At 40.4% G+C, this 24,685-nt stretch overlaps 1 protein-coding gene across 3 annotated transcripts in view; it reads left to right on the top strand.

Annotated features, from left to right (window-relative positions):
* Positions 1 to 24,685, top strand: part of SEMA5A (semaphorin 5A) — a 470,062-nt gene that overhangs the window by 365,768 nt on the left and 79,609 nt on the right. For all 3 annotated transcript variants that reach the window (XM_004440053.3, XM_087443115.1, XM_087443116.1), the window contains 2 exons: positions 11,639 to 11,756; positions 22,656 to 22,837. In XM_004440053.3, the coding sequence (XP_004440110.1) occupies positions 11,639 to 11,756; positions 22,656 to 22,837 (300 nt within the window). The remainder of the gene's footprint in view (positions 1 to 11,638; positions 11,757 to 22,655; positions 22,838 to 24,685) is intronic.

Genomic DNA, 24,685 nt, shown 5'->3' with positions numbered 1-24,685 from the left:
TTATATATGATTTACTTTTTATTTGACACTCATCACAATTATGAGATAAGATAAACCTATCAGGTTATAGAGTTAACATTTTATGGATGAGAGCTCAATCTGAATAAGAGGGAGAATGTTCAAAGAATCATTAGTCATGGAACAGAAACTAAAATTCCGAGTACTGCAAGCCAGTCCAGGCTTCATTCAGCCCATAGGACTATAAGCCAAAGGCTGCGCATCGTGCATCTTTCCAGGTCTGTGCAGCCTCCAGCGTGGTGCCTGGCCCAAGACAGGATCAGCAAATATTTATCAAATTTAATAATGGCATCCTGCCCAAGGTCACATAGCTCTTGCAACATGAAACTCAGGTTCAGAGCTGGGACTCTGCCCCAAGGCTCGGGCTCCAGGTTTGCTGTGCTGCCCCTGGTATAATGAGGATGTCAGCTCAGTGGTCAGATTTAAGCAGGGATCAGCTCTTTGATGGCACTTTCCATGTGTTCCTGAGAGCTTGAGCTAGTTAGCACGAGACAGGCAGAACTCACGTGTGTCCACTGACAACTAGTCACGGCCTCTCCCCATTTGTGTCTTCTTTATTTTGTGTCTTCGGCCTCTCTTTTCTCTGCTATTTTACTTCATAACCTAAAAGGAAAATCCAAATTTTGGAAAATCCAAATTTGGAAAATCCAAATTCTTATGAAACAGTAAAACCCCCTTTACAGAAAAGTGTAGTGATGTAAAATGTTACCCAAAGAATTAACGCTTGGGCCTTAGGTGTTTGTTGTTGTTGTTGTTTTTGCTTTATTATAAAAACTAATTGGAGAGAGAAGAAAGTCTGAGAACCAAGAGAATCGTAATCTATCTATAGAACAGAAGAGACATACTTTTTAAGTTTTGCTTTATAAAACTGGAGGGAAAGATGGAACCATTAAGAAAAGACTTTGGCTCCATTTGTGAATGGGTATCTAGTCACTCTAATCCAGTTAACCTGTAATAGTGTCATTTAGTTACAGAAATTAACAATTCATTAAGAAAATTAGTGTGGAAATTAGGATACTGAAGGACAATTATTGCTTGAAAGAACAAAGTTTTAAAAGGCGGAGTTAATAAATTGGCACCTTTATTAATTAAATGTTCTCCAAAGACAGCATCAGCCTGGTGGGAGAAACAATGTATAGAGAGAAATTGCAGGGTCCCCACGATGTCCACCCAGCGGAACAACTTTAGCCATTCAGTTATGAATCACATAAACATTCAGAAGGACATTTTGACATGAACCCATTTTACAAAGTTAATATTCTCCCTTCAAAATGAATTTAATATTTTCGAAATCACAATATCTTGAGTTTTTGTTGGCATTGGCTTTGGTTTAGACTCTGAAGACTGTGGATTTTCCTTAGTTAATTCATTCATAGTATATTTATTGAACTTCATATGTGCCAAGCACCAAGGCAGGCCCTGAGTGTACGATGATGGATGAGGCTTCCCTGACCCTGTCTTCGTGGAGCTCAGAGTCTAATGAGAAATTCTGGCATAAATGAAATCTCCCAAATATGTATCATGGATTCAAGCCAAAGGGCCTTGGAGTTATCTTAGACTTTATCCCCAAATCAATTCATCATTAAAATCTGATCCTGGACTACACTAGGACCTAGTCTCGGAGGCTGACATCTCTGTCCAATTACTTTTTAAATTATATCTGAATCATAACCAGTGTTCCAATCTTAACTTTCCAATAGTAAGAGAATTAATCACAAAGTTTTGGTATACTTATTCAAGGGGTTATTCACTCAGTGGGTTATTGTTAAATGATGACTATGAAGATGTCTGTGTGATATGATAGTAATTGAAAAAAGCCAAACAATATTATGCACATGCCATCATTACAACTATTTAAAAAATAGGAGGAAAAGACAAAGTACATTCACCAACGTGCTAATTACAATTGTGAAGGGCACATTGTAAGAGGGGGTCTGAGGTGGCTTTGGGGTGGAACACAGTGTCTTGCGGCCAAGTCACAAGGTAATACCCTCAGGTCCTGGGCAGGATGGAAAAGGAATGGTCAAAATCTGACAAGCAGAACAGGAACATGCATGCACTTGACTAGTACATTAAGAAATATAAATCTTACTACTGTTGTGTAATAATTTGGGAGAGATGTAGGTTTTGTGGGATCTGAAGCTTATGCAGCTTGGGAGGGATTCTCACTAAGGAAAAGAATATTGAATTATAAATACAAAATGGCTTGGGTCAATTGCAGGGCCTTATCAGGTCTCATGAAGTAAAGAAGTTTAAGCTTTCTTAGCTTCATGGTAAATCCACCTTGGGCAATGACATAAACATATATTTTGATCCAAGTAGATAATATAAGCAAAGAAAATATATGAGCGCCGTCTTGTAGAGATGCCATGGGCTGCCCCTACAATCATAGGATTATAACTACCTTTTTTCCTTCTCTTCTTTTGCCAAATATTTTAATATAGTCATATTATTGTTACAATGGATAATACATTTCTAAGAACAATAAAGTGTACTAAAACTATTCCATAGGTCAAATCCACTAGCAGAGCCCTTAGCTTTCCTTAGCTATGCATTAGCCAGCCTACAGTTTGGGGTTCACCTTTCTGTTCAGTTTCCTAAAAGTGTTCCTGTTCCCTAAATGGCAATCAGTGTTTCAGTCACTTGGATAAAGTTTGAAAACTGGTATACTTGCCAACCTTTTGTACCTCTGTTGAGTTTGAGAAACACACCTGAAGAGCTCACAGTGTAAGCTCCTGCTGTTGAGCTCCCAAGTTTAAAGCTCTGTAAAGAACTGCATGGGAAAGCGTGGGCTGCAGCAGTTTTCTCAGCTCCGGGTCCTTGCACCTGAGTTATCTGAACAGCAGCTCCTTGGCTTTCATACACTGAGCTTCCCCTAAGATTTTATTTGCAGCATGGTCCAATGAGTTAATGATTCTTATGAAAATAGCCATTCCCATGTGTCTGCAAAATAGCTTGTGTAGGGAAAGATCATGAGCTTTGGATTCAGGTAGATTCTAAATAAGCCTTTGCTTGGTATGTGATTATGAGCAAGTCACTCAGTGTGTTACTGAGGGCGAAAAGACAGAGACTAGGTAATGGGTCTGACACATAATCAGAATTCAGTACAACCTGGTTCCTTTCCTTTCCCACTTGAGTATTATAGTCAGTTCATGTAGGTCTACTGAGCCGGCAATGCTAGTGAATCATCCTTATTCGCTCGCTACACACTCTGTGGAAGGCTTGAATTCAAAATTTCCATCTGTACCAAATGGAAGTCAAAATCAAGCACAAAAACAAACACACACAAAAAAAGAAAAGAAAAAGTCAGCTGCTCTTGTACGTGCGCTTTGCCTTCTTTGCCTGGATATACTTCATGTTGCCTCTGGACCAAACCAAAGGCAAACTGACCTGTCAAGAATTTGCTTTTCTACCTTAAACAAATTCCTATTGTCTGAGATGCATGGGGCCCATCAGGCCAGATTCTGCTCCTTGCATTAAATTGTTTACCTAGTTCTTGTCTGTCTGGGCAGATGGATTGTCTGGCAGTTTGTGAGACTCTACCATGACCACATTCTGTGTGTGGGTGAGTGATGTTAGCATGGCCTCATCCAACTGGTAGAAGCATCCCTCGGTGGATATTCAGTAATCCCGTCTCAGATGAACTTGTATCTATGCACGAGGGGCTGAGATTCAGGCACCAATGGAAGCTGCACAGGACCAGATGTGAGGAGAGCCAAGTGCTGACTTTTGCTGCTGTCCCCAGGCCCATCCCAGCTGTTAAGGAGGGCACGAGAGAATCCAAGTCCAAGGTAGATGCCACCCTTGCCATAACTGTTGTGTGAGATGAATAGATGCTCTTCCTCAGGGTGGGCTATGCTCCAAGGGAGGATTCCTTCGCCTAAGCCTCACTCACTCAGTCTTGGGCAGACTGTTGAATTGGGTGAATTATAAGGAGTCAGAACCATATAAATTTTTTTCTCTGGACTTGTCCTCTAGGGTCTTGTGTAAAAATTAAGATGTATTCCTTGACACCTTGTGCGTCCTTCAGATGCCACTGTTGACCCTTCAGACTCTCCTGTGTCTTCTGATTCTGCCCATTAAAACCTCATTCCCTTGAAGGTTTTCCCTTGAAGAAATACGAGATGGGCAAGAAATAATTGTGTCTTCATTTCTATCCTTGATTGGCTGGGAGGAGAGGAGACTATGGGAGAGTGGACTTGGAGGAGCCTATAATTACTTCTATTTTACAGAACAGAGAACATAGCATACCGAAAGTGTAGGCTTTTCCCAGGATGAAGGGACTAGTGATTCTTTTCTTTCCATCTCAGGCACATGGACACAGCTTTTTCCAGTCATCACTCCCTGCAATTACTTCAACATCCTTGAGCTGTGAAGGGCTCGTGTTGGCCATTCTTACTCCTGTGCCCCCTTTGTTCTGGTTTTGGTCCCTGAGTACAAAACTGGCTGTGGCTGAGGCTGCCTTCCTTGGAGAGCTTCATCCTGGGGACACACTTGGCCTTTCTAGAAAGACTTTATGTTTGTTCTAGAGCAAAGTTCACGATGACTGAGGCCCACCCAGAGGCCAAGATAAACAGCTCAGGATTCTGTGCATGCTGAGTGGATGAAGCGGGTCTGTCTGTATCATGTCAGAAGCCAAAGCTGGTGTCACAAGTTGATCTCAATTACTAGGTTCCAGAAAGCACTTTTGCTTATTTCAAATGCCCTCTACTCTTTTAACTATTTTTTTTACTATCAATTTTCCGAAAATGCTTCCCTATAAAATTTATATCAATCTTGTTTAGTTTTAAAACATATTTTTTGGGAAAATTTAAGTGTATATCAGCTCAATAAGGTTTTAACTAGAAACCATTTGCTTGATATTGGTAGTATATATCAATTATTTAAATTTAATATTAAAAGCAAATTGAAATGTGAAACATCCTCATTGCACTCAACAATGTCATTTAGTGATAAGCCAATAATGAATAGTTTTTTATATCTTTAAAGTTAGTGACTAATTGAAATTCTGGTTCATTAATTTCATCTACAAATTATAGCATGTAACATGAATTATTATTAAATGCCTTTAGCAAGTTATGCATAATGAGTATAAACATGTATTTTTACTAGTAATTATATCTTTGCTTACTTGGCATGTGTCCTAACTTTAAAATATGCTGTTACAATTGTGTCATGTCTCAGTTGGTCTTGGGAATTATAAATTAGTCTTCTAGTAGATTTCACTATCTGACACATCCTATAGGCCACGACCAAATTTCGCGTGTCTAAGCAAAACCGCAACATTTTATTCACAGGAGTACACTTCTCTGGAACCTTAAGGAAACCTCAACCTGGCCAAGGTGCTCTGCTCACCTCCCTGATCATGCTGTATGCACATGGCTCCAGGGAATCTTTCCTGAGGCTGTCATGATAAGGGATGTGCTTCTCACTCAGCTAAACCCGACTTCATTCAAAGGCCACCTCTTCCTGGACCTCTTCTGGCCCACCTCTCTCTCCTCTGACTCCTGTGGCACCAATCGTCTGAGCTTCTCACTCAGTAGTTATCCCGCACCATGTTGTTGTCAGGCAACTTTCATGAATGTGTTCGTCCTCTCTCTCTAATTCATTCCTAGTCTTTGTGTCTTCAGTACATGGCATTGTGCCTTGCACATCCAAGTAGTCAAAAAATCATTGTTAATTGATCCAAATGTATAGTTGAAATACTTTGCACCACTAAATAGAACATTGTGATGTTTCACATTGCCTGATTAAATAAAGAGCCTGTGGCATTCACAGGTGTAGTATTTTTGGTATAGAATGAATTCAAACACTCCAGAAGTCGATAGCGTATAATAACTTGTAATTATGTTTAGAGATAGATTAGAATAACTATATGCATCCCATCTCAAAAAAACTTTGTTTTTCTTATTTACTACATGATATAATTTAATTCTTAAAACAGCCCTGTAAGGTGAATATTATCATGCCAGTTTTGCAGAAAAGGAAACTGAATAAAATGTATGTTCCATTTGGATTTACCAGTTGAAGGATTTGTGGATGTCTTAGAATGCATTCCTCAGCAAGGTTATTGTCTAATTGGAATTTTTTTTTCAGTCTTATTTCTAGTAAGATAACTTTTAATGCAACTCTTAAAGTAAAAGTGGATTCTGATGTATATGGCAACATGATGGTTAGGAATAAGATGCCTCAGATTGTCTTAGAAATTAAAGCAAGGATCATACATGAACAGATAAATTGATCCATCCCACTACCATCAAAATGATAATAGAAATAAGTCCTGATATTTGACACGTGGCTTTTGCACAGTATTTGGAAATCTCTTTAAAGTGCACAGCACTTCCAAAGAGACCCTAAGTCTTTAATGGGGCTCGAGGGCTCTGCTGTTCTCAAGTGAGCCAAAACCGAGCCTCCATTTATTCAGTTGTTCAAACTCGCCAGTTCCCTCCCACCTGAGCACCTTCCTCAGGCTGAACTCACACCAAAATGTTCTGTTTTTGCTGACTCTCATCAAGTGGATCACTTCTATTCACCTCATTGTTCCTAGATTAAATGCCACTCCCCACATATTACCTGACCCCAGACCCACCCATCTAAATGGGGTTCCCCCTTTTGGTCTTTCCTTTGCAACTGATTGTTAATATTTATCCATGTAATTGTTTAATGTTTATTTCCTTTACTAAAAGGTCAATTCTTTGGGTGCAGTTGACTGTATCTGTTCTATTTGCCACGATACATATCCCCACCACTTTCAAAGTCTGGTTCATGGCAGTTGCTCTTAAGTATGTGCTGAATGAATGAATGAATGAATGAAACACTTTTAACGTCCATGTTTAATGAATGCATTTTGTTAATATGGCAAAAATTCTTAATATCAAAAATAAACTAATATAAAGCAATTAGTGTGACAGAAACATGCCAGATAAAGTCACTGATACCTAGATAATCTAATATGCAAGGGGATCATAGTTAGTAATTAGCTACAAATTTCCAGAAATATGGTGAAAAGATTTTAATGAATGTACCTATTTTTCCTATTACTTAAATTAGCAAATAGCATAACTGCAAACTTTGAAGTGTAAAAGAAGAGTTTAGATAAATATTAATATACATTTAGCTCTAAAATATACTCATTAAATGTGTTTTCAAATAACCCTTTGGATTCTAACCAAAATGTTTTCTGAATTCAGATACTTTCGAATACTTTCAAATTCAGATACTTTCAATATATCAAATGAGAATAATCTAAGGTTATTAAAGAAATAAGGAAAAAATTTTATTAAAAAGATTCATCATACAAAGAAAAAGAGCTTCAAAGTGGAATAAAGAAAAGCCCCTTGCATACTGGCTGCGTTAATAGGAAGTCCATGATTCTGCACGTGGTCTCTTTAAAAGACCCACCTTCTAGAAATAGGTTATGAAGACTTGTTTTTCCTAAAGTATAATTTAAAATAAAGGTAGAGCTCATCATAGTTTTGTCATGGTATAAAATATTTTAAGTGAGGAAAACATATTTATATATCAATGGTATTTTTAGTGAATGGGTGTTTGTGTTTGTAGAGAAGTTTTAGTATTTTAAGGGATAAGTGGAATGTTAAGAACATGCAGAACTGTCAGCATTATTGGAAGAAAGAGATGTTTTTACAAGCAGCTTTTCATTTAAAACAGTGTAAAATAGTCCTTGTAACCCTGTATTTCAGTTCTCCAGGCAGCTTTTCAAGGGGAAGCCTGGAGCAGGGTTAAGGAGTTAGAGGAATTTTCCCCTTTTTGGAATTTTAATTTTGTCTAATGTTGATTTAAGAAGACATGTGAAAAGGAGTTCAGGCCTTGTGAATAATTCTCTAAGTGTAGCTTTGCCCTACTTGCCCAACAACATGAACGTGAGATCACACACAAAGAATTCCGGTGTGTGATACACACTGTGACATTCTGTCAGCAAGGAGTTACTCTCTGCTTCAGTTTGGCTCATTTAGTGAGACTAGGACACTATCGGGTCAGATTTCACTGTCACAGCCAGCTGAGGTCACAGCAGGGAGCAGAAGGGTTCTTAGTCCCTGCCCTTTGCCCAGGTCTGTCGCACTGGTCGCCGTTGAAGGAAACTTGTTCTGGGTATTTTCCTACAGAGCAAGGTCTGCATAGGCTGCGTTACTCAGGAAGAATTTGCTGACCCCAGGCCTAGTTACATTATGTGAAATATCTTATTTTGTATATACGAAAATGTACACTTTCCGTAGTCTTGAACAGTCATTGGTTTATTCTCATCTTTCCTATCCCCTGCCAAAAAAGAAAAAAAAAAAAAAGGATATTATTAAATCAGTTATCTGACTTCAAAATGAGTTCTTAAAACTGAGAAATCTGGTATATGTTTTATATAGTTTAAATACAGGTTAAATTCTACCCAGTGGAACTGATCATTGAAATGAACTTTTATTTAAAAGAGTAAATTATTAGAAATTATGTTCCCAAACCTCAAGAACTAGAGATTTTGAAAAGCCAATGTTCACACTCTCTGTTGTAAACTTGTGTTTCAAAAAGATGTTATATGAATTCAATAGAAAAAGGAAAAAGAAACCATACATGGCTTCCTTGTTCTTCCTCCTAAGCCGTGGATCTGTTTGTGTTGGTGTGAATTTTGAGAAATTTAGATGAAAAGTGTGTGTTTTTTGTTTATTTGTTTTTAAGTTTTAGGAGAGGGGGAAAGGAGAGTTACTAAAATACGTTTCAGGTGGATCAAAGATAGGGGGGCAAATGAAATGATATTGTAGAAGAATCAGATGGAATTGTAGGTAAATGTTTTTATGACTTTTAAGTGTGGAAGCTCTAAGTACGCCACAAAATCCAGATGCTATGAAAGAAAAGATTCATAAAATTCACTACATAAAATTTTAAAATATTTGTATTTCAAGAAAAAATGTTCAATGACAAATGAGAAAAATATTTGAAATACTATTGACATAGGGTTAATCTTTTAATAGAGAAATTTTTGCTCCCAATGACCAGATAAAAAACAGTGAAACCAATGACCCAATCAAAAAAAAAAAAAACAGGAATTATTTATAAATACGAAGTTTACACAAATGGAAATACAGATAATCAATAAGTGTGCACACACACTAAATCTTAATCTCACTGCTTATAAAAAATATGACTAGAAAATTGTTTTTTCCTCTATCAGAAAGGGCAGAGTTAAAAAAATAGGCAATAGCGTGAAACGGAGAGGAGAAAAAGGCACCCCCCATATTGTTAACTAGTACAAAATCATTAATATCCATAACTTTTAACTCACCAATTCCACTTATAGGATGTTATCATGTAGAAAATGCATACACTTATGTGCATTACAGCTTTACTTTTAAAGGATTTAAATGAGTGTTAGTTCATCAAGTTACAGAATACTATACAGGCATTAAAAGGAATAAGGTAAAGCTATATTTACTGGCAAGGAAAGTGTCATGATATATCATTATCTGTGTGTACAATCCCCTTTGCATGTGTTACATTGCAGTTGTACATATAAACAACAACAACAAAATGTATGTGTATGTATAGCTATATTCACACTCATGGACACTTATTTGAATAGAGAAACTATCTCCAAAATGTATAAAAGTGTGAACAGTGCCTACTTCTGAGGAAGGAAGACTTTTAATTTGTTCTTTATAACTGTTTTGTTTGATTTTGTGTACAAAAGTAAGATGTGTGTGTTAGAGTAATTAAGAAGGAGGCCATTAGACTGAGGTGGCTCTGATGCCTCGGTAGCCTACACAAGCAAACCGAAACCTAAGCCAGAGTCAATGCACTCGCATCCCAGAAAATGAAACTTAAGAACAGCCATCACAAACAGCCAGCTAGGCTTTCCCAAATCAGGCAGCCGCAGAAGCTGTAGCCAATCAAATCATTTCCTTGCTTTGCCTCTCTGTCTTCCCAATAAAATCCTCTCCTCTAGCTCCTCCTGTAGGTGGAGTGCTCCTAACCTGCCCAATTTGAATCAATGTGTGCTCAAAGAAACTCTTGAAAAATTTTAACGTGCCTCAGTTTACCTTTCACATGTGCGTGGTCACTTATCAAAAGGTTCTATTGAGGTTATGGCAACAGGGAACTGCTTCACACCCCTTCCCGCCCAAGGTAGTCCTGCTGTGAGAAGCTCCAATTTTAACCATTTCTGGTTGAACTTCTTTGGATGGCTAATAAATAATAATTGCACAGTAACTTAATAAATAATAGTTTTATACCTGTATTGCTTGACTTATTGTCTTTAGAGAGATCTTCTCTAGCTGTGGGACTTCAACCTTGCCTTTTTCTGCTTTGGTTTCTTCATTTTAAAGTGGAAATAAATCTAATAGCTGACTGAGGTACTATATTTGTCAGGTTCTGTGAGGTTTAAATGAGCTAATAGAAGTCCAGTTCTTAGAACAGTGCTTTATATGTGGTTAATGTATTTGATGTGTTAATTAGGATTATTTTATGTACTTAATATTAACGACTTGTTATTACTTATACTGCCTCCCTGGCCCCGTGGTTGATAGTTATGCTATGGTTTCTGGTCCTACTCTTGGTTAACTGGTAACTCTCTGACAGAGTCTCCCTTGCTGTAAGTGCGCCCTACTTCTGAGAAGACGTTGGCTCTTCCATGCTGCACTCACCTCCGTTTCCTCACATCGTTTCCCAAATCTGACCTCTTGACCTCTTGGCCCCTTCACAGAGAGAATCCCCAGGTGTGCAGTGCCCTGCTTGCCTGTGGGGTCATCTTCTGTATAATTTTGACTCCGTCACTGTTGTCTCTGTCTGCTTCCCATCACCCCATCCGCCTTCTTTTGTATTTATAACATAGGAGCCAAAATCTTCATCTAATCATGCCCTGGTTGTGTGTGAACTCTTTCATTTAGGCAAAACTAAAATAAAATATCCACCATCTACAATACTTCTGATATAATATGTTGAATATTGTAGACAGAGCTATATTAAACTATTATTAAATTGATATTTTTAATACATTTTTAAGCTATGATACTCAAGAGGAAGACTTCCTTATTTTATTAAATTTGAACTAACCATGTTAAAGGGTTTTGGGTGTATTTGCTTGTCCTTGGGTCAATTTCTTAAATTTTCTGTGCCTCAGTTTTCTCATTAGCAAAGAAAAAGTAATAATACCTCCTTCATTAGAGTTGTTTTAAGTGTCTAAATGATACAATAATTTGATATATCACTGTGGGTGCTCAACAAATAATACTTGTTATTAAGGGAATGATGATGATGATGCTGCTGCTGCTGATGATAATGATGGTGATGGTGGTGATAACGGCAACTAGTATTTTTAGCATTGTAAAATTCTGACTTTAGCTTTGCCCATGACACCAGAAGGCTCATGTTGGCCCAGATAGTCATTTAGTCGTCTGCTCTGTATCTTAGAAAACATACAGATATTTCAGCCAAAATTAATTATTTAATTTTAATTGGATACTTCTGGTGTGTGCAGATAGTTCTCTTCTAGTGTGCAGACTGAAACGTTGTTTCTCATGTAGTTCCTGTATCAACTCATTGGGGCCAGGCTTGCCTTGGTTTGCATCTGTTGTAGTAGGTAAAGCTGCCTCTCTGTTGACCCTTTGCTGTGTGTTTCCAGCACCTGCATTGGGGCCCAGGACCCTTACTGTGGCTGGGACGTGGTGATGAAGAAATGCACGAGCCTCGAGGAGAGCCTGAGCATGACGCAGTGGGAGCAGAGCGTCTCCGCCTGTCCTGTAAGTGTCCACGTTCCCCGGCCTCTGAAAACACTGTCCGTGTTCTCATAGGAGAATCCAGCTCTCCTACGATCCTACCCTTCACTTCAATGTTGTCCACATGTTTTCTTGTTACAACTTTCCTGCAAATTCTGTCTTTGCTCTCTTCACTCATTCAGCTCTTAGCTTGCGTGAGAGCCACACGAGATATTGTCCTATGCTTTTTGTCTGTTTTGAAGAAAAATATCTTAAGAGAAAACACTGCTGGTTTGAAAATGGGGTGTAATATCTCTGTTTTATTCTTGGATTTTTATCTCCAGAGTTTGGTGTGGACTGTTTTGCCCCTCGTAGTATTAATAAAATAGTAACTTTCATACCCATCACTTTCCCTTGGGAGCTGTAATTCCAGAAGCTAAGTAGAGTTTTTAAAAGAATAAACTAAAGGATATTCCATTGAATCCCATGTGGGACGGTCTCGTAGATGCTTCTCAAGGTCATGGGAAGGTCTGGGAGAAACAGCCTAATATACATTCCCACAGTGAACCCTGCAGAATGAGGAGAAACTCGCCTGCATTTAGAGCCAGACTCTGAATCCAGGAAAACAGATGCCACAACTTCCTTTGTCAGTTTATTTGTTTGGGTCCTCACTTGTAGGAATCAGCTTATTTTTTTTCCTTTATCTTTAGAACCCTCAATCAATTACTTAATCAAGTAATCTCAAAATTTTTTTTCTATCTGAGAATATGAGCAACAGCTATTAACTTTCACATTTTTGAAAATGTCTTAAGTCACTGTGCTGTCACATAACTGCTGATCTCTGTGGCTGTCAGCTTTGGCATACCTCTCAAGACAGAGGTGAGAAGAGAAGTGGCACATTCCATTATTTGAAATCCATGCTGTCTCTCCGATACAGTAGAACTGCCTGAGGCGTCTGAACAGTCCGTCTGTTTCCTCTCAAGGAACATGCTCTTTCCATTTTCTAAACCACGTATTCATGAAGCCTGTCCTTCGATTTGTAAGTGGGAAGACCAGGCAGAGAGACATGAGGAAGGTTGGGCTATTAAAACCAGTGTCATTCCCCAAATGTAGACACAAGATCTGGGCCTTTCACTGCACAGGTGTGTGTATCACCACATCCAGGCTCTGGACATAGCTTTGCAATGGAGCTAGTCCTTTGGGTTATTTAGCTTCAGATCTCTGATTTTAGAAGCAAACTTTTCTGCAGTGTCTCTTGAAATTGGTTAGAAAAATGCCAGTGTTTGTGTTAAGTCCCTTCTGATTTCTGAACAATACTCTAAAAGCTCAAAGGTGTTCACCTTAAATTCCTTGCAGCTAGAGAAAACAAAGTGCAGTATCTGAAATGTAGCCCTGAATTACGGATGTGTACTTTAGAAGAATAAGCCTGTCTTATTCCAGATGTTTGGCCTTGCATTTTTAATGGTAAGTAGAGCAGAAGACTATAATAGCAGTTCTTAAGCAATAAGGGCGCTGGTCTAGGACTCAAGGTTGTTTTAGTGGATATCTGAGATGTGCTTAATTATATAATGGGAAATGTACACTCACCCACTTGGTTTCTAACAAATATGTGTCTTGTATATTTCTACAGTAAAAAAATGGAGATGATCCAATATTTAACAAGCGACCAGAGAGTTGTCACTAAAGTTGTTTCCTTCTACTGAGAAGACAGTTTCTGTTATAAACTCAAGGAAGGTCAGAGGGAGACGTGGACCTGCCCAGTGTCAGAGCTGCCCCCTCCATCTCTGCTTTAAAGATGTAGCCGAGATGTGATCTCTGATCCTCTGTCCATAAAACACACATAACAAGGTCTTTTTGCTTGTACAAGGTGATTTTATTATATAAAACCGTTCTGATCATCATTCTCAATGTAATTTGTCATTTATCAAGATACACTTTTCATAAGAATGTACAATGCATCCAACAACAGACAATAAATTATGTCACTTCGAGCAAAACACAGTGAATAAAATCATATATTTTTCTGATTTATGTAGGCTATCATATAGAAAATGGGAAATCCCATATTACCTAACTACTATTTTAATTATACATCCCTTTCTAAAAATCTCTAAGAAAGAAATGAGCTAGATGAAAATCATTAGCATTAACATAGAGAAGTCTTAATTTAGGTATTTTTAAAAATGTAATTTGCTTCTACTTTTTAGTTTTTGACTGAAATGGAAAAAAGGATTAATTTTATTGGCCAAATCTACCATATTTCATTTCTGATATGCCGTTGGTTGTGAAGTATACTACTGTTTTATATGTTGCTTGGAAACAAAATGCTGCCATGGATTGCAAGATGCCAACTGATTTTAGAGATGTTAAAATATATATATAAATCTTGTAATCAGTTAAATGCTTTTCTTTCTTTATCTACATATCTGTATTCAAAGAAATTAAGCTTTATAAGCTGAGGGATTTTTGAGTGAGACCAAAGTGTCTTATATCCAGTGTAAAAGCCCAAGTTGAATAATCAAAGAAGAGCTCCTCTTACACTGAGCTCAACAAGTTAGAGGAATGTTGAGGGTGATGAGTTAATATCAGACCCTGTTGTGGGAACCTACCAAGTAAATCTTCACAAAACTCAGACCAATGACATAGCACAACTGAGTTTCCCAAAGTTAGTGTCCAAGTCAAACCTCACACAGAGGCCGTGATATGGGGCTTAGATCCTTTGCTCTCTAGAGAGTTCACATTGGTGATGGGACCCCCCCAGAAACCTTCCTAGGGACTTAGTGACTTACAGACCTATTTTCCACTAAAAGATCCCTATTTAAAAGTGTTTATGGATTTCTGTTGTCCAGGAAACAGGGCAATAGCTGACTGACTTATTGATTAATATTCTTTTTGTTTAATAATTGTAATTGAAAACATTGTTCTCAGTTTAAGATATTTGAAGCGCTCAAGCAAGCTCTAAGTTGACACATCTAGAGTGATTCAAATAATACATATGTCCTGCATAATTTGTAATGTTGCTTAACAAGGATAATGTAGTCTTAAGAATCTACCTTATTTATGCATGAGTACCATCCACATCTTTTGTGGGTACATGATTACCAGCATACCATGTCATACAATGAGTCCTTGTTCCAAAATACATCATGCAGTAACTAGCAAAATACGTAGACCAAATAAGCACCTGAATGTCTCTTTACATTACAGGATTCTTCCCCAGCTACTACGTAATTAATGTTGTTAGAGTGAAAGGGGACTTGAGCGATGATTGAGCCCAAAGCCCTCCATTTAGATGGCAGCACCATAGACCAGAGTCTAAAGAGTTTGCATAATGTTCTAAATGTACATTGGGAAAGAAATCAGGACTTAAATGTAGTACTTCTGACATTGTCCTTAATCTACAAGACAATGCCATTCTCAGCTGTCAACATCTCCCCAAAGCAGTGGCTGATAGGTGGACCCAGTGATAGGTGACCTGGTAGTCACCCTGCATATTATGCTCAGATAGCCTGCAAGGTATTACTTCTGAATTTTATAATGAAATCTATTATAAGAGAAGGAAAAGGGAACTACAGTTAATTGTGTGTCTAGACCATGTGCTCAGTGCTGTGTTAGGCAACTTTCAATGGACTATCTCATTTAATGTTCATGATGACCCCCAGGAATGGACATTATTGCTTCCATTTTATAGATGAAAGAGCTGGGACTCAGAGGCAATAAAGATTGCCTCTATTTACCCACCCTATCAGAGGCCACACAGCGCTCCACCTTAGTTCTCCTCAAGCTGCTATCTTTCCTTCATGTATTTCATTTATAGAGATAGACTTAGGGATGATATTAAGTTGATGTCATAACATGAGACCAGCCTTTCCAAGGAGCATATCCACTATCCTGTTTTGTTACAATCTCTGACAAAAGGTACGTGCAACTTTGAAAGTAAATAAGGAAAGATCTTTTAACTTCTGAAAAAAACATTCAAAGAGGAAATATAAAACTTCAGTTTAATCACAAGATAATGATGGTTGGAGTACAGTAAGAACCTAAAGATATGCTCCAGGGACCTCTGGACTCATCAAATGCGTCTGCATCCTTGGTCAGTTGGGAATTAATGAATTGAACATGAATGGATCAAACATGGGATTATGGATTGTGCTTGTTAACAAAAATTGGATCTTCCTCAGCTAGCTCTTGGAAGTCCATTGTTTCCGAGGTGAAGGTATTTGCTAGGTGAAGGGAACTTTGCTATTACACAATCGGCGATAAAAGTATGTGAAGCTGATTTCCATGAGACTCTCACCAAAGAAGAATCTCAGAACTGCATCACAGAATGAAGTTGCTGAGATCACAGGCTCTGGATTTAGCTAGTTTGGACTGATTCTAGGGTCTTCTACAACCAGTGAGACTTTGAGCAAATTGAGCCACATCTAAGCCTCAGTTTTCCTATCTGTAAAATGGGATGTAGATACTAGGGATGTTGTGAAGATTCAAGGAATTAATACATATAAATCACTTGACACAGTGCGTGCCCTCCACTAAACTGCCTATATGTGGTTTATATTTTACTATGGCTCAATATTTAATATTTAATAATATAGAGCACATACCCCAAGTAGAAAGTCATTGGGCAGAAACTCAGAAGGTTGTACAACCACAGAGAATTTATTTTAATAGCTTTCTTGCTGACGTCTAACGAAAGCTGAGAAAACATAAAAGTACTTACTCATATGGAAAAGTAAAGCAGCAGAACGTACCCCATTATTCATGGATCTATTTCCTAGGCAGATTCTCAAACTAACATACTCAGGGTCAAAAGGAGCATGCAATGCAGAGATCCCTCATCCAGCTGTCCTCATGCTTTTCTCAAGATTGCAAGTTCTTCTTGCTCCAAGATTTAACAGAACCACTGTGATGGCCCTGGATTGAAAATACTCTCCCTCAAAGTCTGCAGCTACCCTGCCGTTGGCTGAAAAATAACCGTTTTATTTTTTCTATCTCATTCCTCTCCATTCTTTCATTAACCGTCACTTATTTCAAGTTCTCTCTCTTTTCCTCTGTCACACTTATCAGCTCATCTTTTGCCCATCCATGCATTTGGAAAGAGAACATTTACAGCATCTCTTTGCCTAGGACCTTGTTATCTTATGCCAGTGCCAGAAGAAAAAACAAGGATGCCTAGTGCAGTGGTTCTTGACTGGAGGGAATTTTGTCCCCAGGGACATTTAGCAATGTTTGGAGAAATTTTGGTTGTCAGAACCAGGGGTGGTGTGATATTGGCATCTGGAGGGCGGGGTCAGGGATGTCACTAAATATGCTACAATGCACAGGGCAGCCTCCACAGCAAAGAATTATCCAGCCCAAATGTTGGTAGTACTGAGGATGAGAAACCCTGGTCTCGCAGAAAGGAAAAGGCAGACCAGCATTTCCAATTACATTTTCCAAACCGCTGGTTGTGCAATCTTTGGCGATTTTATAAAAATTTCCTTAAATCTTAGTTTGCTTTTTCTGTTAAAATAATATATAAAGATTGTACCCAATAGGATAGCGTTTACCTAAAAGAAATTGAATTCCCTGTGAATAGGGCCTTAAAAAGACTATTTTCATTCTACAATGATGGGGAGGCTGCAGTTTCAGGGCTGATTCTGCTGCCCAGTTCGGGGAGGCACTGAGTGAGGCACAGGTCTCTTACTTCTCCAGGCTTCTCCTCTTGCTCACAGGAGTGTCACGCATCGCATCCTCACATAACGGTATCCAAAGCAGGAATGATGAAAAGGAGCAGAGAAAGAGTGTTCTCCTCTTATCTGGAGAAAAGTAATTTCTGGAAGCCTCTTGAAGACCCTTCTTGAGTCTCATTGGCCAGAATCAGGTCATATATCCATTCTTAGACTCAGCACTGGCCCAAATGAGTGGGTTTGCCATGACTGGCTTAGACCAGTTGGGATTCGCCCCCTGGCCTGGGGCCTGCCCTTTTCAAGGCCATGGCTGCTGGTGCCAACCCAACCCTGCCATGGATACCTAATCTCCCCTGGAGAATGGTGTGGAACAATTCCCATGATGAATGCAAAACTCCTTTCACTCAAAGGATTTCCTTCATAAAACTCATCCACCATGACGGGTGTTCTTGCCTTAGGCTCTTTGGGCTGCAGAAACTGAGATTCTCAGATTCCCTCTAGAATTTGAGATTTATTTTAAGGGAGCACATGGATTGGATCAGGAACCTCAAAGTTGTTAGCAATCAGGGCAGCGACCCTCGCTCTTTCTCTCCATGTCTGTCTGTCTGTCTGCCTGCCTGTTTTTCTCTCTCACATTTGCTTGTATCTTCCCTATATTCATTTCATTTCCATGACCTTACTGATAAATTTAGCTTATTTAGATAAATTTAGAAAACTCCCTCGGCTGTGAGTTTGACCTGTGGTCTTACAGTTCCATTTCCACAAGTCACTAACTTATTCTTTCAGTTTGCCAATTTCTAAATATTTTTCCATCATAAAATGTCCTCTTTCAGCATTCTGAATGCTTTCTGTTTCCATCTTCATTCACTCGTCACCATCATGTCGTGTTTACTCCTGACCTCACAAATCTTCCATTTTTCTGTATTCAGATTTCCTCATGAGGTCTTTTAGCTAAAGAGATCCTAACAATCTCTGTGCCCATTTCGTTTGTATTTTAGGTGAAGAAATGTAGCCTAAGGGGGCTCTGAGAGAGTCTTCTTTGCCCCCAATCCTCTAATCTGTCCCCCAATAATCTGTCCTTTCAGAAGTTTCCAGAAAATATTGGGGAGATTCATAACCCTTCAAAAATCACGGAAGCATCCTCTCCCTACATTACCCCTCACATCTTCACCGGGACAAAGGCAAATGGAAGAGACCAGATATCTCACAGAGCCTCTCATAGACAGTGAAATAGGTTGCTATGCTGGTCAGTCCCCACTCCCCTCCCCATCTACTCTCTGCCCCAGGGACCTGACCTTCCCCTTTTCCAGATGGCCCCCTCCCAGTTTCTTGTTGTCTTGGGTTCAGCCAATGGGAGCCATGGGCAGGAGGAGAGGCTGGGCTATTTCTTCCTTGCCCTCCTTCAGCCCAGGCTGCAGTTTTGGCCGGGGCTTCATGCCTCTGCAGCAGCTCCTGGCAGGCTGCCCCTCTCCAGGCTCTGTCTATCCCTCACCCAGCCCTGTAACCTGACCTCCCCTCTCCCTGACAAGCCCAGCATAGTCACAGCTCCCGTTGTTGTTGGTCCCTGGTGGCCTCAGCATCCCTTGATGGTTCTCTTAACCCAGCCCACACTTCTTCCCAGAGTACCTTCAGTGCATTCTTTTCAAAATCCCGTGGACTATGGTTCTGTTTCCTGCCAGGGTCATAAATGCAATTACTTAAGACTTAGATCTTCATCTCTGGGACCCCACCTGTCTCATGAAGCCATGTTGTTTTATGCTTTATAAATTGTGGGGTCCCCTTTTCCTGACACTCCAGTAACATTCTGGAGGCTTCTGGCTCCTTCTGGACTGTCTTGGAGTCTAGTCCACAGAAAAGCAGGCCTGCAGAGGAGGATTTTTTATGTAAAATTGTAGGGTCAACAAGATGCATTAAACTACGTGGATGTTGATATTCTGAGTAAATATACTATTTTGGTTGTTTTTTCGTGTTGTTTTGATTTAAAAACTCACTTTTAGGCTCTTTGGATTTTTGCACCATTTTCAATGAGCTGTGACACGCATGTTTTTGTGCTTGTATTTGGGGTGTTAGGAGGGCCAACCCCCTGCCAATACATCATACACAGGGCAGCCCCATGGTACCCACCTGGCGCAATCCAGTCTTGTGCTCTGAAATCCCTTCTCTCCACGGTTTACCCGCTCACCAATAACTAGCTCAGTAGAGGAAACTCGCATCCTGTACAAATCCAGCCAATGAGCCAAACCTGTCAGCAGTTTGAATATAAGTTATGAAATGTTTTCAGTGTGAAAATATCCCAAACCGTGGAGGCTTCTCTTCTTGTACTTCCCTGAGAATTCTTGTCCTTGATTTCCCTTTCCAGCCCAACACCTGCATGCCAGAAGCAGGTGGGGAGGCTACAGATCTGTGCACAGATGAGAACTGAGCTCCTTCGTGTCCAGATCTGGGTCTTGTCTCGGGTAGATCGTTGTTCGGATGCCGTGAGGGAGGCACGTGGAACGTATTTGTGTTTCTGAAACCAGAATGGAACTCGGCCTCATTTCCGCGTGCTCCATGCAACACTTGTACTTCCAATGGGCTCTTCGCTAGGCGGTGGTCACTGTGCCAACCACCTGACGAGTACTCAGGTGTCGTTTTCCTCAGCCCCCAGCACCGTGTGAGGGGAGAAACTCTCATTGCTCCTCTTCACCAGGGAGGGATCTCCACCTGCAGGGCAGGTAGCTGGGGGGTCAGCACCCACATCCGGCCCGCGCAGCACCCTGAGAGCAGAGCAGGGGAGGGGAGCTGGCTCTACACGGCTCCCCAGAGCCAAGTTCACCCAGCCCCAGACTCACAAAATAACAGTAGTGACCAGTATGAGTAGTCAAAATAGTATGGGCCTGTGTTGTATAAATATTCTCTGATCACCATTATTCCTTGATGCTGCCTCCGTGAACAAGTGGCTCATGCTTTTTACAGTGGAAAGGATAAAGCGGTGTTAACAAAGCAGGCAGGTGTTGGGATTTAAAAGCACATGAGGACTGTTAGCATGGGTACCCAGTGAAATCACAGTGGGGCATCAACTCTTCCCTTTTCTCCCTACACAAGAGCCTTTTGGGCCAAGGCAGGAGGAGGGCTGTGACACGGGGGGAAGAGGAGGGCTGAAACTCCCAGGTGGTGGGACCTTTGATCTTTAACAACCGCACATTCGGGTGAATAATTAGTGGTTTGAATCAGCTCGTCACAGAGGTCTCAGTTCTCCAAGAAAACACTACGGTCTCCAGAGAACCTTATGGTCAGGATAGGAGTTGCGTTTTTATCCCAGCTGGACAGGTGGTTATAGGGACTTTGGAAATGGGGGTATTTTCCTCTTGGGAGAAATCGGCCTTTGTACGTCACTCTTACTCTGGGTAGGATCTGGTGCATCACATTGAATCCAGCAGATCATGCAGTTCCATTCCCTCCCTTTTGCCATGACTTCTTATAGAAATAGCCAGGTGTCGTTAGTGGATCTAAAATGTTAGAGTATTGATGAGAAAGGAGGAGGGATGGAGTCATAATTGTGGCAGCTGGAGATGACCAACTGGCCGTGTCAGAGGAAATGGACACGTTCAATGTTTAACTCTTTCCTGTTGTATTTGGAGAAATGATGGAGCACAGGTAAATATCTCCTGTATTTTCACACGCAGGATATGGTGTTGGCATTATTCTGAAATGGGGAAGTACAGGTACAGTTTGCAGCCACAGAAGAATTAATCGTCTCCTCCATGGAGTCATCTCTTGTGGGGGTGATGAGTCTGTTAGAGTGTAACGAATAGTTCAGGGCAGGAACCTTTGGGCAACCTACACAAGTAGATCACACAATCAGATCTCTTCTTCATCATATTTTCTAAGAAATGCATAAGTCCTCATATTCAATTTAGGAGGTTTGGACTTGAGGCTGTCTGTCCCCTTTCAGGGGGAAGCTTCCCCATGAGTCTCAAATCTTGTGAACACTCTGTAGCTTCTGAGAAAATCTACCCATCAGATTTTATGTGAAGTCGTCCAGTCTTCCATGCCCACACCCCATCAGCCCAGGTGACTGCCAGGGCAGTCCCTTCCCTCCCGCGGTGCCCTCAGAGCTTGCACATCACTGTAACACCCGGGTCCTCCCTGCTCTGACCCTACCTTGTGCTCCTTTGTCAAGCGTTGCTGCCCCTAGACCACCTGCTCTCCTCCCAGCAACAGGGAACAGCCTGTGTGCCTCTCAACGTTGGGTGGCTTCATTCCTCTGTCATTACTCAAGCTTCCCTCTGCTTTGACAGCCTTCGCCAACTCTTTTTCTGGCACCTCCGTCACCCTTTAAGCCCCAGCACAGTCTCCTTATTGTCCTTCCCACTTCCCATGAGCTGTTGAGCATCCCCCTCTGCTCCCACAGCCCCTGCTCATGGCTCCATCACTGGATTTTTCCACACGTTGTCTAGCTCTTTCTCGCCACTTATAAACTCTTAGAGGGGGTTAGAGTGTGTGTTTCACTGGGTTTGAGTTCCGGTTGCTTACTAGGCACTCTTCTAATATATTATAAATAAAATGTCAGTTTGAGGTGACTTTTGAGCCAGGCCAGGTCTTAAATGACAACAAGTTGGCCAATCTTTCATTTTTTTCGGGTATGTAAAAATACAACAGAGTTGTGCATCTGTCATTTTTCACTCCAATTCTTCTTTTTTCTTGCATTTCTCAGATTAGTGGACAATTCTGCATCACCTGATTGCCAAGTCATTAGCATCCTTCACTCGCCCCCCTCCTCCTTCTTCTCCTCTCCTGCCTCCTCCTTTCCCCCTCCTCCTCCATCACTGTCTTCACCAATGACCGCTGCTGTTTTTTTTGAAACACTTCCCCATTCATTTCTTTCTTTTTTTTTTTTGGGGGGGAAGATTGGCCAGGTGCTAACATCTGTTGCCAATCTTCCTCTTTCTTTTCCTTTTTTTCTCCCCAAAGCCCCAGTACATAGTTGTGTATCACAGTTGTAGAGTTGTATCTGTTCTATATGGGATGCTGCCTCAGCATAGCTTGATGAGTGGTGAGTAGGTCCGTGGAAAGGATCTGAACCTGCAAACCTCGGGCCACCAAAGTGGAACTCGGGAACTGAACCGCTGCGACACCGGGCCGACCCCACCCCCTCCCACTGTTCTTTCCTTTTTATTGTAATATAAAATATTCTGAATGGGTTCTGATTGTCTTGTGAGAGATCTTTCATTTTTTCTCTGTTATGATTACATCCTAACTCTTTCTGACATCCTCACTTGTACCTGCTTCCTAGACGAGGAATCTCACCGTGGATGGGCACTTTGGTGCGTGGTCTCTGTGGACGCCCTGCACGCACACGGATGGCAGCGCCGTGGGATCCTGCCTCTGTCGCACCCGCTCCTGTGACAGCCCAGCCCCCCAGTGTGGTGGCTGGCAGTGTGAGGGCCCCCGCATGGAGATCGCCAACTGTTCCAGGTGTGTCCCTCCCAACACTCAGGTGTCCTCCATGTGTAAACTCAGATGTAGAGGCATTGGGGAAATCATTCCTAATGTACACTCTCTTCACAAGGAAGGTGACAAAAAGACAGGGACACTGAAAAAATTGCATGATCTCTGGAAGGAGATTTTAAACTCTAAATTTGATTATAAATCTAAACCTATTCACATGTTCCTCGTTAGATTAGGAAAAATATTTCTAATTTGCATGATGTTATTGGCTTGGTCGAGGGAGACGTCCACATTAATTAAAAATCTTTTCTGGAATATATAGACTAATGGTCCCTTCCTGGCAGAACACAATATATTTGTTGTGAAGTGGCCTAATCCACTTGGCTCTTTACAGTTGTCTCTCTTTTGACAGCATCAGTGACCCCAATGGTTAGAAGTAAGTGAGTGCTACAGGCCTTTCCTTCCTGACCTTGCAAGAATGAAGGCAAATCTTAGATCAAATTTGGCCGCACATGCAAAACTGTGATGCGGCCTGTTCATGTAAATGATGGAGTCTCAGCTCCCTTGAGAGGTTCACATAATGCAGATGTGAGGCTTCTGACAGCGGGTCAGCCAGCCCTCTAGTCAGACCAGGGAAAGGCATCCTCTGTCATGGCAGACATTACGCAGAGAGCCCCCAGGCTTGCATCCAATTCATTCAAGGACAAAGATGCATGCATAGTGCATCAGCTCATCCACTCTTGGACACCACTTAATTCACCAATCAAAAATTATTCCTAAAAGCCCATATTCTAATAAGTGACCCTCTCATGCCAATTCAAAAGCGATATACATTGTTTCAAGCAGCCTCCCCTGGAGTGAGAGCACCAATGAAAGATAGTTCCGGTAGTTTCACAAGCTAACTACCCACCCTGGAGTCAATATTCCTGACTCTGTAGAGGACAGGTCTAGGGTCACTGAAGCCCATGTGCCCCACATATATCGCACTGTGATGGCACAGCTCTCATTCACAGTGTTTGTACTTGGACACTTGGGTTTCCGGGGCACAGTGGTCTTCATAGAAAATTGCTCACCTGCCCCCTAAAAGAACGTTGATGAACTAGATACCTACTCAAATACTTGTAGGTTGGCATCTGATTTTTTTTCATCAGAAGTTGCAAAGATATAATTTCTGTTACATCACTATTTAAATGTGTAAATGGAATCTAAATACCATAGTGATTTGGTAACCACCTTCCCATTTAAAAAATTGCTGAGCAGCCTCTAATTTAACATTCAGAAATTTTACATGTTTCTTTTTTCTCTTTAATTTCCTATTTCCATTCTATTTCCCGTATGGAATCTTATCCTAATATATTATGTTTTTATGTTAGAAAGTCTCACATTGGTCACCCTATCATACTTCTCTGCAACTACCACAAAAACAAGTTATATAAATGAAATTTTAAAAAGAACTTTCATTTCTGATAACCATAGACTTTACATTTTAAATATATATTTTGAAAATTAGCACACAATTAATCTAAACATCATGACTATTACACATTTTGACAAATAATTATGTATTTAACATTAAAAAAATGAGATTTTATTGGAAATCTATTCCTTTTTGCAATTGTTTTTAACTCCCAATTACTTTTTTTATCCAGGCGTGAATGCAACTTCTTGCCTTATTTGGGGAGGGCTTAGCATCAATTCCATTCTTATTTTTTATGTTTCTAGTTATAAGTGCTGACAGATATTACTCACATAAGTAGATAGAAATGTAAGATTAGAGCATTTTCTCTCACTTCCCCGAATTCTTTACAAGTTATCTGCCAAAAATATGGTAATCTAACATCAAAGATCATTTTTAAGGCCCTGTATCAGTTGATA

The sequence above is a fragment of the Ceratotherium simum genome, chromosome 18 (assembly GCF_057802395.1).
Source record: "Ceratotherium simum simum isolate JZ-2026a chromosome 18, ASM5780239v1, whole genome shotgun sequence".
Lineage (NCBI taxonomy): Eukaryota > Metazoa > Chordata > Mammalia > Perissodactyla > Rhinocerotidae > Ceratotherium > Ceratotherium simum.
This window is presented reverse-complemented; position numbering and strand designations above follow the sequence as displayed.